This window comes from Prinia subflava, chromosome 14 (genome assembly GCF_021018805.1).
Source record: "Prinia subflava isolate CZ2003 ecotype Zambia chromosome 14, Cam_Psub_1.2, whole genome shotgun sequence".
In the NCBI taxonomy this organism is placed as follows: Eukaryota; Metazoa; Chordata; class Aves; order Passeriformes; family Cisticolidae; genus Prinia; species Prinia subflava.
The window spans coordinates 8,700,564-8,715,051 of record NC_086260.1 but is presented as its reverse complement, the minus strand read 5'-3'; the positions used below and the strand labels follow the sequence as shown (position 1 = coordinate 8,715,051).

The 14,488-nt window shown below is 47.8% G+C and overlaps 3 protein-coding genes across 4 annotated transcripts in view; 2 read left to right on the top strand and 1 right to left on the bottom strand.

The window, feature by feature from the left end:
• The window catches only part of PXK (PX domain containing serine/threonine kinase like), a 35,337-nt gene extending 34,290 nt beyond the window's left edge, over positions 1–1,047 (top strand). For both annotated transcript variants that reach the window (XM_063411620.1, XM_063411619.1), the window contains exon 18: positions 6–1,047. In XM_063411620.1, the coding sequence (XP_063267690.1) occupies positions 6–202 (197 nt within the window). In that variant the 3' untranslated portion in view covers positions 203–1,047. The remainder of the gene's footprint in view (positions 1–5) is intronic.
• PDHB (pyruvate dehydrogenase E1 subunit beta) lies at positions 852–5,651 on the bottom strand. Its single transcript, XM_063411624.1, has 9 exons — positions 5,504–5,651; positions 5,236–5,343; positions 5,103–5,165; positions 4,984–5,019; positions 4,588–4,873; positions 3,776–3,886; positions 3,053–3,144; positions 2,635–2,776; positions 852–2,335 (listed from the first exon to the last, which is right to left on the bottom strand). Exons 1-9 carry the CDS (start codon positions 5,639–5,641, stop codon positions 2,190–2,192), a joined length of 1,122 nt encoding a protein of 373 aa, XP_063267694.1. The 5' UTR covers positions 5,642–5,651; the 3' UTR covers positions 852–2,189.
• Positions 5,652–5,945: 294 nt separating this feature from the next.
• KCTD6 (potassium channel tetramerization domain containing 6) lies at positions 5,946–13,945 on the top strand. The gene is made up of 3 exons (XM_063411625.1): positions 5,946–6,084; positions 11,216–11,324; positions 12,532–13,945. The coding sequence occupies exons 2-3, from the start codon at positions 11,298–11,300 to the stop codon at positions 13,216–13,218; spliced, it is 714 nt and encodes a 237-aa protein (XP_063267695.1). The 5' UTR covers positions 5,946–6,084; positions 11,216–11,297; the 3' UTR covers positions 13,219–13,945.
• Positions 13,946–14,488: the final 543 nt, after the last annotated feature.

The following is a 14,488-nucleotide window of genomic DNA, read 5'->3' as shown; positions in this document are numbered from 1 at the left end:
CTCAGGAGCATCGTCCATCCCCCCCGCACCGCCCCCACCGCCCCTGCCACCAGCAGCTCCTCCCCCGGGCGCGGAGGTGCCGACGGCGCGGCCCGACGTCAGCGCAGGCCGGGGAGCCTTGCTCAGCTCCATTCAAAACTTTCAGAAAGGAACTCTGAAGAAAACACAGACGTGTGACTACAGTGCTCCCAGGATCAGCTGAAGCCACGGGTCACTGCAGGATTCAATTCCCTCTCTCCCTCCTGTGCGGACCGTCCTGACCAGCAACAGACCCAGCAGCTGCAGCGCCCTTCTCCGGTTCCAGCTCTGCCGAGCAGCAGCTCTGCCCTGCCCGAGCTGCTTTGCCGTGCTGGGACAAATACTCCGGTCTGTACTCGGCTGCAAGAGCTTTCTCTGGCTACAGTTTCAGGGGTACAGCACCTTCTGTACAGCTGAATAAAACATCTGACAATAGGAATGACCATGATGACGGTGAATGAATGCATTTTTCCTAGCTTCATTCCCCCCCTTTTTTCAAATTGCAGGAATGTAGTTTTAGTCTGCTCAGTTTTTCAACTCTTTTCATGCACTTGTAGCTCATCTTAATTCTTGCTGCATGGAGCCAACAAGTTTGTTTTGCATAATCCAACCCTTAAAGCATACTGCACAGGTGAGGGAACTGGAGAATTAAATCTTATCCCCACCATGTTTGCTGGTGGAGTTAAAATGCTGTCTCATTAAGCTTGTTTAAATGCACATTCTACCTGCAACTCTAGGGGAAAATGTTTTTAAATGAGGAAGCAGTTGGAGTGGGAGGTTATAGGGCACTGGGATGTTATTGTTGATTTAATTAAATGAAAAGTTACTTCAAGTTAATTCTACCATTTAAACTTTATTGAAAGATCCTTTTTGATTTAAAACCTTAAATAAATTGCACTTTAAAGGATTATAGATAATCCATTTTTTTAAATTCAAGTACATCAGTGTTTGTTACTATGCAGAGAATGTCTGTACAAAGTTTCATGTAACCTGTGATATTCAGTCATTTTTATTAAAATGTTAATGGAATTCCTTCAGCAGCATGTGGTGGCTATGTTCAGGTGGGTTTAACCTCCAAGCCAGACTTCCCAAGCACTGAACAACCTCTGCTAAAGGAGAGACCCTGGGAACATTCCTGGCTCTTCAGGAACAGGGCCCAAGCTCTTCTGTCTGCTCACAGAGGCACCTCCTCTCCCCCATGTACCCGAGGTGCAGAGCAGACCCTGCTGCACGGGCTCCTCACGGCAGCTTTCCTCTGTCCCAGGCGCTGCTGAGGGAGGCCTGGCAGAGCTCCCTGGCATGCAGTGACCTCCAAAAGGCTGCTCTGAACGTGTCCCAGCTCTTCACACACATCCACACACCTGCCTGCTGCTTGGGCTCAGTGCAGCTGAATAAACCAACTCATTTTGCACTGCAAGAACTGCAGTAAGAGTGTGCTGCTGTCAGCCCAGGTGGGGAGTTCAAAAAAGAAGAAATCACAAAAAACTTGAACAGTAAAAGCAAAGCATCTGGGCACTTTTTTTTTAATCACTGTTATGTGGCAGCTAGTAAAGAAAAATTAGATATTGTTTCCCATCACATACTGGAAAGATTGATGATCTTTATTTCATTTCTTGTACAGAAGCCGTTCTGCATGTGCAGAGTGCTCTTCAAACCAGACACAGCCACCATCTCTTAACCCAGCCCACGGGCTGCCACAGCCTCTGCTCAGAGCTGCACTGAACTGCTGCACTCATAGGCTGGGCTTCACATGATCAGCCTGATCCTTCCTCTTTAAGGAGCCTGGCAGTCACAGGCTCCTGCAGCATTCAGGGCCTGCTCTTGCTCCTTGTAGCCCTGCACTCAATCCCTGCTACAGCAGCTTCAGGACAGCTCCTCTGGTACTTACAAGCCAAGGAAAAATGGAGGATTTTTTCCTCACTTTGAATTTAGAGCAGGGTTTCTCCACAAACAGTAGCACTAACCCAGCTGTACTGTTGAACAAACAAGCATTACCACATTGTTGCATATAGGAAGTGTGGCTTGGGGTTATAACCCCATATAAATATTTTGGGAGGTCACTATACTTTCCCCACTGTACAAAAGACCATGGAGCTTATACAACAGAAATTATGCGTGCCCAACACCAACAACGCCTTGTAAAGCAGGATTTTAAAACATGTATTTACAACTTATATATTCAAAGCTTTTTTCACTGCAAATACTATATCCTTCACTTGAGGTATGCTGTTATCCTCTAAGATTTTTGCGTAAGGCATGGGGACATCGGCACCGGTGACACGCACAGCTGGAGCATCCAAGTAGTTAAAGGCAGGTCCTGAAACAGAAGACAGTGTCAGGGTGTCAAGTACTACAGTTTTGTCTTGATTCAATTTCTGAATATTACTCTATTTAAACAATTTTGTTCCTGTAGCTCTAATATTCCACGGAGTAGTATTCTGGCTTGTTAGTGTTCATGCACTCTGGGGTTTGGTCATCCACCCTATGGAAATCTCTAGAGCAAGACAGCTCCAGCTCATCTGATGTAACCTCTAATTCTGCCTGTGCCTGGCTTCATCAAGAAATAACCAGGATTTAGAGTAGGGAACGAGATCGATGTACGGTGAAACTCAGTACCTTCCATGATCCTGGCACAGATTTCAGCTCCTACTCCGAACTGGGGCCAACCCCCTTCCACAGTGACCAGGTGGTTTGTCTTGGCCACGCTGGCTTCCACCGTTTCCATGTCCATCGGCCGGATGGTTCGCAGGTTGATGACCTGGGAGAGGGGACAGCGTGAGCCTCGGGGTGACCTGAGCCTGTCAGGCACCACGGCTTGGGCACAGGGCTCTTCAGCAATCCCAGCTGTTCTGACTGCAGAGACAAGACTTCATAGAATTCCTAACTCAGAAATGTGAAAGGCACATGCTGTTAAGGCACTTGCAAGTATTAAGACCCTTGTAGTTAATACACTGAAGTTTTGTAGAACTTGAAGAAGATGCTACTTTTTTTCCCCTCTTCAGGGATAGAGAAAAGTAACCCAAACCCCACTCACCTCACACTCCACACCTTCTTTAGAAAGTACAGCAGCTGCTTCCAAACAGTGGCCAACAGGTCTTGAGTGAGCAACTAATGTAACATGAGTTCCTACAACAGAAACAAGTGTCAGACAAAACCTCTTGAGATTTAAAGCTTTTTTTTCTAGACCTCAAGCTCCATTCAAAACAACATTAGGATTCACTTGCAAATTTAAGGTTTTTAGGTCTATCTGAAATACTGAGCCCAGACATAGTATGAAGAGAGGAAGGACCATGTTAAGACACAAATTTTACCCTTGAATTCAGGGAACTGAAGAGGTATTGAATATAGTTTTCAGATTATCCTATTCAAACATTCATAAAAATCAGAGGTAAATTATGAGTAAGTGGGCTGAAACACTACAGTGATCTCTTTTTGCATTTTTTACCAAAATTACACACTTAGGTAAGGAAAAAACTGTTTCAGTCATCACCTACCCAATCTCTATACTACTGAACAAATCCTTTATGGAACCCCTTAGAAGAGTATAGTTGAAGATGAGATACGGACAATCAGGTGATATTTCCTTGTAAGGGCAACAGAATATGAAACCACACTACTGGATAAAAGAACTTTTGAACACTTAACATTTGAAATACCTTCCTGTGCCCTGTGACAGCAGTACCCTGAATATCTGAGAGGTTAAGAAAAGTCTCCAAGCATTTCAATTAATAAGAAAAGAAATGTATTCTCAGCTTACCTGGCTTTTCTATTTTAGCTTTTCCTATGGGAATAACAAATTCCTTCGACTGTGCCTGTTCAGACATTTCAAAGGGAACACCATACAGTAATTCACTTTCCAGCATCACAACTAGAAGGAAACATACTTGGATTAGTGTGTACATCTGCAGGCACAGGCCTGCACTGACAGGTAACAGTCCTGCAGCTCAAGACAGTAAACCCAGCCAGGCAATAAGGGAGTGAGGACTGTGTTTGCAGAAGCAATTTTAAAAAAAGTAAATCTAAGTCTTCATTTCAATAATGAATTATTTAAAACATTTCTACAACTACTCTGAAATGAGGTTAGGTATTTTACCTTCAGTACATGACAGTACAATCACTAGTTTTAGAAACGTCTCATATTTTTAATTACTGTTGGTGAAATATAAAGACAAAGATTGCCCTACTTTTCAATAACGACATGCTGAATTTATAATTTGAATTTCACGATCTATAAAATTGAGTTACATAGGCATTATATATGCAGGGACTCCACTAACTCATCTTCACCCTTTTTGATCCCTTTATGATAGATTTATAAATGCTTCCAGGTTTCCTGCTTGATACCAAAATAGCACTAAAACTGTGCACCCGGCAGCAGCACAAAATCAGTCTTCTGTTAGCATAGCAGGGACTATTAGGAAAAGCATAAATCCCTCTGTTATTGTACCCTAAAACTGCAGTAAGTCAACCTTGAGTGCTTTAGGGTTTAACCAAGGGGTTTTGTTTTGGTGGGGAAAACAGCCATTCCGTAGGTAGTGCCAGGTATTGCTACGACCCGCCTGTGCCCACCTGGATTGTCGTCTCGGATCGCTGCTTTCAGCAGCCCTTTGGCATCCTCTGAGCTCCAGGGACTGACGACTTTGAGGCCGGGGCAGTGGCCGTACCAGGCTGCGAAGCACTGCGAGTGCTGGGCAGCGACGCCGGCGGAGGCGCCGTTGGGGCCTCGGAACACGATGGGCACGGCGATGGAGCCTGCTGACATGTAACAGGTCTTGGCGGCAGAGTTGATCACCTGATCGATCGCTTGCATGGAGAAGTTGAACGTCATGAATTCACACACCGGTCTCAACCCTGCCTGTGAAAGGTATCGAAATGTATTTTTTACATAAAAATAGGAAATATGTTTTTTACACAAAAACAGTTTAGTTGTTAAAACCAGAAGTAGAGGAATGCAAATGTACAAACCATAGCAGCACCAACAGCGATTCCCGCAAAGCCCATCTGAAAGAGAAGGAAACCAAGGGCTAAGGATCAGGGAGCAGCTGATGGAGGGATCATCGGGATAGGAGACAGGGCAGCCTTACCTCGGATATCGGGGTGTCGATCACCCTTTTGTCCCCGTACTTCTTCCAGAGACCCCTGGATATCTGCAGGGCAGAGAACGGAGTCAGGGCCCGCCTGAAGCGCATTCCCGGGCCACTTAAGTCTCCCACATACCTTGTAGGCACCATCGTACTGTGCCACCTCCTCGCCCAGCAGGAAGACACGCTCGTCCCGCTCCAGCTCCTCATCCAGCGCCTGGTTCAGCGCGTCCCGCACCGTCACCTGCGAGACAGCGGCAGGCGGGCTGGGCGGGGGCACGCTCCCCACACGCCGGGAGTCACCTCGGACCGGGGGCCAATTCACCTCACCGCCCGCCCGCCCCGGGGCCGAACCCTTCCCCGAGGGGCGCGAGCCTCTCTCCGGGGGCAGCCCTCCCCGCTACCTGTATGGCGGCGGGCGCGGAGAGGCGGAGGCCCCTGCGCTGCTGGAGCCGCTGGAGCGGGGCCCCGGCGCTGCGGCCGTGCGGGGCGAGCCGGGCGCCCAGCGCCAGGTGCCGCAGAGCCGCCGCAGCCGCCGCCATCTTGCCCGTGTCCTCTCGCCCTGCGGCCGCCTGGCCCCGCCTCCCCCGCTCTCGCGAGAGCTCCCGCGGCGCGCGGGCGGTGGCGAGAGGCGCGCGGCCTTATCGCGCCACTTCCGGCAGCGGGGCCGCGCGGGAACCCCCGCGGGGCCGCGCGTGGCGCGCGCCCGAACGCCCCGCCCGCGGCTCCGGCCGGGCCCGCGCAGCCCCGCGGGGACGCGCCCGCGGGGACGGGCCAGAGCCGCCGGGCGGCCCCGAGGGCGGCGGGAACGCGCGTCCCGGCCGCGCCCGTCCGCCCCGCCCCGTCACCGACCGCCGGGGCGGGGCTCGCCAGGACACTCCCCCGCGCCGTCCCCGCCCGCGCCGGCGGCTCCGCTCCGGGATCGGGCACCACAGTCCCCGCCGCTGCCGCCGCCGGGCTCCGCCTCAGACCGAGAGCTGCGCCCGTGAGTGCCGGGCCGGGCGGGGGACGCGGGGCCGGGCGGGGGGCGCGGGGCCGGGCCCCCGGGGCTGCCCCGGCCGGGGGGCGGTGCGGGGCGGGGCGGGGGCCGCAGCCGCGGAGGGAGCGCGTCACGGCGGGACGGGCGGGCAGCGGGGCAGGTGCCGGGCCGGGCTCCGGGGCCGTCCCGGGCCGGGCTCACGGAGCCGGGGCCCCGAGTTCGGGCCGGGATGGGACAGCTGTTCCGGGCTCCTGCTCCGGAGAGGGCGCGGGGGGATGCCCGGGTGGGAGCCGCGGTGCCCGGCGGTGATTTCTGGCTGGGACCCGTGGGCTTTGCTCCGGGCGGGGCGGGGAGCGGGTCCTGTTGCCCCACGGGGAGAGGAGGCAGAGCCGGGACTCTGCTCTGGGGTGGGGGTGAGGCCCTGGACTCTTGGGTCACTTGCGGGGAGAGAGGCAGAACGGGTTCACTCTCAGCATCTTTGCTGAATCACTGTGATCCGGAGGAGAGTTCTTTTACCACGATCTCGTTGGCTCCTCTGGGGTGGGAACGGGTCCTTCCCGGCTCCTGCTGAAGCCCTGGACCCCACTCTGGGCTTTCAGGGGGGTTTTCTGTCCCATGTTGCTGTCACTCCTTGGTCCGTGTGTGCTAAGCCCCATCAGTGTGTGCAGGGAGGCTTGGTGCTTCTGACACCTGCCCGCCGCCAAAACTGTTCAGACATGTTTCCTCATTGGAAAACGACTGGTTAATATCACAGAAGCAAAGTATATGGATAAACCCCTATTATTATCACAGGTCATGGAAGTCTGAGTGTCCTGGGTTGCTTCAGCAGGACCAGGCTGGATATTAGAGTCGTCCTTTGGGTCTCTTATAGGAGGGCCAATGTTGTACTGGGATGTGGGCTCTTCCAACAAGAAGTGATTGAAATAAAGGTTTGGAATTGGGACTTAAAACAGGATGTCATAGAGCTCCTTGGGAGGGATGGAAACTTAAAGAGCTTGGAATTTATAGTGAAGCAATTAAACATAAAAGAGTGAAAATATTGAGTGGCTGGTGTGAGCGTTTTTCCGTCCTGCCTGAGGTAAAGACTGAGTATTAGTAAAAAAGAACTGAAGGAAAGCACGAACTAAGTTAACTTCTAATAAACTGTATTAGTCATGATAAACTTGACATGTGTAGAAGGTGGTAGGTGCTTTCTTTAGTGCAGTTGATCTGGTGAATTGCCAGAAGATTTGGTAACTGGTTGTTTGGAGAACGCTCCTCCTTCTCCTCACTCCCCTGGTTAGGATGGCACAGAGCCCCTGGAGCTCAGGGGCTGCTCTGCAGACCGTCAGCTCGCTGTAGATGGGTGCAGAACAGTCAGCACTGGTGCTGCTCTGTGTTTGTCAGTTCAGGTGAGTCACCAATAACTTACAGGAGGAACTTGCCTTTCAAACGTTCTGGCTGGCTGGGAAAGAGAGAGTTTGTCCCTGTACAGCAGAACTGTGCTGGGGGATGGAGTTTCTTCTCATCTTGTGAGATCTAAGTGTGAGAGGCAGGGAGCTCACAAAGAGGGTGAGTAGCTGAAATGCCAAGTGTATGTCAGAGTCTTAGTGTGCTCTTTTTCATTTTTAAGTTGCTGCTGCTGCTAGAATTCCTTCCATCTCTCTGCTGACGTAGGAATCAAAGGTAACTCTTGAGGTTAAACAGCCCATGCTGTAACATTAATACCAAACTGCCCATGAAAGACTATTGCCACAAGTAAATCCCTTAATTCTTTTGTTTGAAAAATTAGATGAAGAACATTCAGAGCAAATCAGATGGTCTGTGCCTCTTGACTTACAACGGCTGTGCATATTTCTGCTCCTCCTTTGAGTAATTGCATACTACACAGGTCTCTCCAGGAGTAGTGGTAGCTGGCATCCTTTGGCCAGGCCTGAGTGTGAGTGTGTGTGTGTGTGTTTTCACAGATGCAGATGTTCATCTGACTCTTAAATGCTTTCTTTGAATTTCAGCTCACAAACTGGTTTGCAGCTCTGTTCTGGGAGAAGCCATGCTGGAGTTAGTGGCACTACCTGTTGCAGCAGTGTTGCTGATAAACAACCTTGTAATCCTCTGAGTCATAACATATGAAATAGGAGTGAGCGTTTTATAAATGCAGGTATCCAGTTTGGTGTGTCAAGTATAAAGTGATGACCTGAGTGCTTTTCTCGCTTCCTGTTCCAGTCCTGGCTGTGCTGGGCTGTGGCAGGAGCCCCAGTGTCACTGCTGTGAGTCTTGTCCCTGCACGCAGAGCAGTGTCACGACAGCAGGACTGTGGTTTGACACCACCCGTGCACTTCTGCTCCCACCAGAGAGGCTCCCACTGTTTGGCTTAACTGTGTCAGCAATTTGTCTGACTGCATTTCACTTCAGATATTTTTGTGGTTATCAAACGTAGGCTGCCTTGGGATATGGCTGTGTATCTGTGTAAGCTGCAGTCTGGACAGGAGCAGCTGCGTTGACAAGCCTGTCCCTGCATGCAGTCCATTGGTGTGTGACACAAGGACAGAGCTGGCTTGAGGCTGCCTGTGCTGGGGGATGATGGAGTGTCTGCCCACGCCACTGGTGATCCCTGTGTTCCATTCAGGAGGAGTGCAAGCGTCATTGAAAGGGCACGTGTCATGAAGGGTGTCCATCCTCAGCCTTGCTGTCCTTGGCGAGTCCTTAGCTCAGGTTGCACCCAAACTAAGCTACTTTCACCTGTGAAGTTGTCTAAAAATTCAGAGCTCCCAGGCTGATGAGAGAAGTAGCGAATAGCTGAGATCACACTCGGGCATTTTAGCAGGGCCTCCTGGTATCATCCTTTTGTGTGGCACATCTCACTCCAGCACTGGTGTGCCAGGGAGGTCTGTGTGTGCCTTGTGGTTTTGGGTTCTTACACAAAGGTCACAGAGATTTCTTCATGCCCCTTCTATGTTGAGGGCTAGGTTTGTTTCAGATAATTGCTCTTGTAAATTATTCACTCCGGTGTTACACAGCAGTGCTGTGATCAAAGATTAAATCATGCTTTTGCACAGGCTTGCAGTGCCATCTCTTTCTTTCCCTGATGCACAGGCTTGCAGTGCCATCTCTTTCTTTCCCTGATGAAGTCTTGATTCATCTGTACTGGACTTACATGCTGACCAAAATAACATCATATTCACCAGTTAAAATAAAACTGATGGACATCTCTGTCTTTGAAATATTCTGGATGTGTAATTCAAGTTAATTTTATTAAGACTGCAGATCTCTTCTGTCATGATTACTGGTGAGGTTTCTGGCCAGCTGCATAATTTCACTTTCAAGTGAGTATCAGAAACCTGTACCAGTCTCATATGGTTTTAATGCATTTGCATGTTATCCTCTTCTTGTACTTGACCAGAATAACACCTTCAAGTGGTGGAATTTAAAAGGTCTGGTCTATTGCTAAAAGTTTACAAACCGTACTTGAGTGACAATTTGAAAAAACCCAAAAACAAACCAAGCAAACAAAAAAAAACCCCCAAGCCCCCCCCCCAAAAAAAACCCCACCCCAAAACCAAACAAACCCCAAACAACAAAACTGAAAGAATTCACTTCTTGATTTGTGAGCAGTTAAAAAAAATAATTACAGAGGTTGGCAAAAGAGCTGGTGTTCCAGGTTTATCTGCTGTCGGGGGATGTGCTTTAATGTACTTTCTTGAGGCATGCTCTGTCTCTAATTTGGAAAAATAGGATCCTGGTATGACTTGTTCTGTATCTTAGTATTCCTTAGTCTTCTGTTGTCTGACCTCAGTATTTTCATACAGTGATTTTGGGTTTTTTTGCTCTTTAATGCACCTGAGATGCAGCTGGGGCTGTCATTGTGCTGCTGGGTCGCAAAGACCTGACCTGCTGGACACTGTTTTGCCCAGCCTGTGGTTTGGGCAGGGCACAGAGAGGTGAGACATGCTGCCTTGTTCTGTGGTGAATGAAACCAACCTAATTTCCTAGGAATGGGAAGGGCAGGTTATCTTTTTGGTTGGGAGTTAACAGTGAACATTCAATTGTTGTGGAATGTGGGGCTCTGGCTTGGCTAAATCTTTGTGCTGCTTTAGCTGGGTGGCTGTATGTTGAAGTTTGTTAGCAAAGAAGATGGGACCAGAAGTCTTGGGAACTGTATGGTCTTTTAAGATGTAAAAATAAACAAAGCTGAGAAGCTCTACCCTACTTAAAACAGGCTGACCTAAATTTTCAGCAATTCTAGCGGAGAGGCAGGCTCTGGATAGGGATAAAGGCTTACTGATGACTTCCCTGTCCTTCCATCCCTTGGCATGGTTGACAGGCCACCTTTGGCAAATCAGCACTGGTGTCTGAGGTCATTCACTCCCCCCTTCCCTGAGCTGCACAACCCGGCCGTGGATTTGCCTTGTGCTCGTGTGGACAGTCCCCTTGTTATGCAAGTCAGCACTTCACCCCCTTCTGGGAAGTCACAGCATGAATCTTCTCTCAAATTGCTTTTGTTGGAGTGTGTTGACAACATGTTAGATGTCCTCTGGCTTGTCCCTGCAGAGATTGCTTTTGAGAGTAGGTGTCTGGGAAGTCCATTCATACTCTTTTGTTTGTAGATTAATGTTCTTGCTATCAGTTGCAGTTCTCCACTACTGAATTATTAATTCTGCAGTGAGAGTTTTTTTTCTTCTTAGTGTTCATTGACTTTCATGCTTGATTTATTCTTCTGAGCAGTTTGAAACTGGAGCATGGGAATGTTGACTAATATTAATGGATCGCATGTGTGACCTCAGAGGTGGTTAAATAAACTTTTTTAATTGGGAAAACGGCATCTGTCTTTCAAAGTACTCTTTCAAAGTTTCCCAGGTGAAGGGTTGCTTATGAACATGTATTACCCTCAGAGGCACATTGCTTGTTATTCAAGAAAACTGGGATGTTCAGGCAACTGGTGGAGTGGTTGAATGTGCTCCAGAGAGAGTCCTGTGGGTAATGTGATGGGAGAAGGAAGGAAAAGTGGGTTTGCAGATTCTCCTGTTAATGTGACTTTGTAGCTGAATGCTTTCCTGGCAGAGAGCCTGCCTCTGATTGGAAAGCATTCCCCTTGGTGTTCTTGTAGGTACTGATGGTCTGCCCTGTTTTGTTCTGTGTTTGTGTGTGCTTTTTCCTGCAGGGAGATAAGAGGAGGGGAGTTGTGTATCCTTTCAGCAGCCTTCTGTTAAACTTGGAATACCACAGTTCAAGCACTTGAACAGATGGATAATGGAGACTGGGGATATATGGTGAGTGCAAGTGTGTGTTGTGCTCTACAACTGGGCTTCCAAGGTATTGCAACAAGAATCCTTCCAGATCTGCCTTCTGTAGATCCAGAGCTTCAGTCATGAGAGGGGGGAAAGCTGTGCCTGTTAAAACAGCTTTACAAGAGCTTACTCACCTTCCCTGGAGTGCTGCACCTCCTGTGCAGTTTGTGGGGAGTGCCCAGGTTTGCGTTTCCTAGGGACAATCAGCCAGGACTGAACTGATGCCTTGAGCTCACTGCTACCGTTTTCTTTACACAAAGGCTGAAAATAGTTTGTGCTTTCTGCTTGTCATTTTAAGGACTTTGTAATTTTATTTATCGAGAAAAGTATTTTCCCTTGTAAACCTTGTCTCAAACTAGACAGGCACATCTTATTTTTGTCCCCTTCTCATTCTGCTGCTATGCATATGTCTCTTTTCTCTGGCTGGCTGCAGTCCTGGTTGTTAGAGTTGGTGGCCAGATGGAATTTATGTTCCTTTCTCTCTTGCTTCCTCATGTGCTATCTGGAATGTGATGCAGACTGGTTTGTGCTCTGCCCCCTACTTCTATGCTGCACGCTAATTTGTTAATAAATATTTCTTCTAGAGTTACAAGCTGAAAGTTCTTTTTTCCCCTGCCTGTTTTAAAATGAAGCCTCTGAGCCAAAGCAATGGATTATTTTGATTGTAAGCTCTTGGTCCTGTGTTTAAACCTGCATTGTCTTCCTCTTTTGAGAGATGAAAAGAGGCTTAACATTTGTTTGGCTGATTTTTTTCTTTCCTTTTTTTTTGGTTTTGGTTTTGTTCTAGAATGAGAGACAGATTGTGAAAGTAAGGAACATTGCTGGGCCTCATTCTGACTAACTTGTTCTTCAGGAAATTTCTCTGTTCTCATTTCCCCGTCTGTAGAATAGGAAAAAGCTTGCTGCCCAAATGCTAAACTTGCTCTTGTGACAGTAGCTGGGTTGTTAAGGTTTCTAAAGCATTCTGGAAATGTGCGTTCTGCATGCCAAGTACCATCCTGTCTAGTTGCCAGTTGTGCCTTGTTGCTAGGTGCCCTGGATTTGTTCAGGTTTGTACAGCCCTTAGAGGCGTTGAACGGGATTAGTGTGATTTCCCCCCAGTTTTCCAGCAGTGCTTGCCGTGTGTGTCAGCGAGGTGATCGATCTTCTTGTCAGGGCTTGATAAACTCTGCAATTTCTCTCTTTCTAGATGACTGATCCAGTCACGCTAAATGTGGGTGGACACATGTATACGACCTCCCTCACAACTCTAACGAGATATCCTGACTCAATGCTCGGGGCCATGTTCAGGGGAGACTTCCCCACTGCCAGGGACTCTCAGGGCAATTACTTTATTGACAGAGATGGACCACTTTTCCGTTATGTTCTTAACTTTTTAAGGACCTCAGAGCTCACTTTGCCACTGGACTTCAAGGAGTTTGACCTGCTCCGGAAGGAAGCGGACTTCTATCAGATTGAGCCCTTAATTCAGTGTCTCAATGACCCCAAGCCGCTGTATCCCGTGGATACCTTCGAGGAGGTGGTGGAGCTGTCCAGCACCCGGAAGCTTTCCAAGTACTCCAACCCGGTGGCTGTGATCATCACGCAGCTCACCATCACGACCAAAGTCCACGCACTGCTGGAGGGCATTTCAAACCACTTCACCAAGTGGAACAAGCACATGATGGACACCAGGGACTGCCAGGTGTCCTTCACCTTTGGGCCATGTGATTACCACCAGGAAGTGTCGCTGCGGGTGCACCTCATGGAGTACATCACAAAGCAAGGCTTCACGATCAGGAACACCAGGGTCCATCACATGAGCGAGCGTGCCAACGAAAACACGGTGGAACACAACTGGACTTTCTGTAGACTGGCACGGAAAACAGATGACTGATTCTGACTCCACAGGAGCCACTACAGTAATTAGCAACTTCATTGGACAGTGAACCCAAGAGAGTCTGGATTTTGACTAAAGCGACAATATGGGCTTTTTTTATACGACTATTTATTGTTTATCAGTGAGGACTGGAGGAGTTTCATTCTCTAGCAGCTCTGTTCTTTTGTCCAGTTGAGAAAAAAAACCGTGCATGTGCCTGTTCAGTCAAGACACCTTTTTGTTTGAAAGAGGGAGTCCGAAGAATCAGTACAATAGGGTATTTTGTGTCATTAACACAATTCTCTGACTCGACTCAAAGTGCTAAAATTACCTCTTGTTCAAATGGTTTCTAATCCATCTAATGCTATGACACTGGGAGCAAGAAACAAAAAAGATTTTAAAATGCAGTTGGGGAGAAGCTGCTATTGTGTAGACTAGTTTCTAAATCAATAAACAGTATTGTAATATTCTAAGAAAACAAATCCCACCCTTTAAAAGTACTTGATAAGTACAGTTTCTTACAGTTATGACAACTGTTTCTTTCTATGCATATAAATCAAGCAACCAAATATTATCTGTAGCCATGGAAATATGATTACAAATATTTATATTGGATTCTAAATGCAAAATGTCCCTGTGGTAGAATTCATATTTTTAATGCCTGGTGCAATATTATTCCCAAGTGTAATGCCTGCCAGAAGAAGCTAATAAAAATGTGAAATACAGAATACTGTTTTGTATTTTCCTTTTGTCTTTTAGAACTCTTATACTTAAAAAAACCCAAACCAAACCAAACAAAAAAAACCCCATCCAAATTCTGGTTTTTTGTGCTGCAGAGTAGTTTGGGTGTTTTTGTAGGGCCCTGGTTTCTTCCTTTAATGATGTAATTTCTTCTTTTTTATGTTAATCAGTTGATTCAAATGTCTTCGTTATAGACAAAGCTTGTGTTGTGAAAATTGCTTTAGATTGATAGAAAGATGGCAAATATTTGTATTGGCTAAAGGGGTAGGGATGGAGGGAACACAGAGGCTAAATATTTGTAGCTAATAGAGTTGCCTGGTTTCTCAGCACTTTATGAAGTGACTTTATATATATAATTCTAACTGCAGAATACTTTTTCTGGTGATATTCAAGTCAAGGCAGTCCAATTCTTTGGCTTTACTCAGTTTCATGCAGACATTTCTACTTATCCTGGTCCCTTTGTCACAGTTACTGATAGAATTTCTGGTTATGTTCTAACATGATTGCAGCTGTAAGGGAGTTGGTATCTGTTTCATGGAGTGGATCC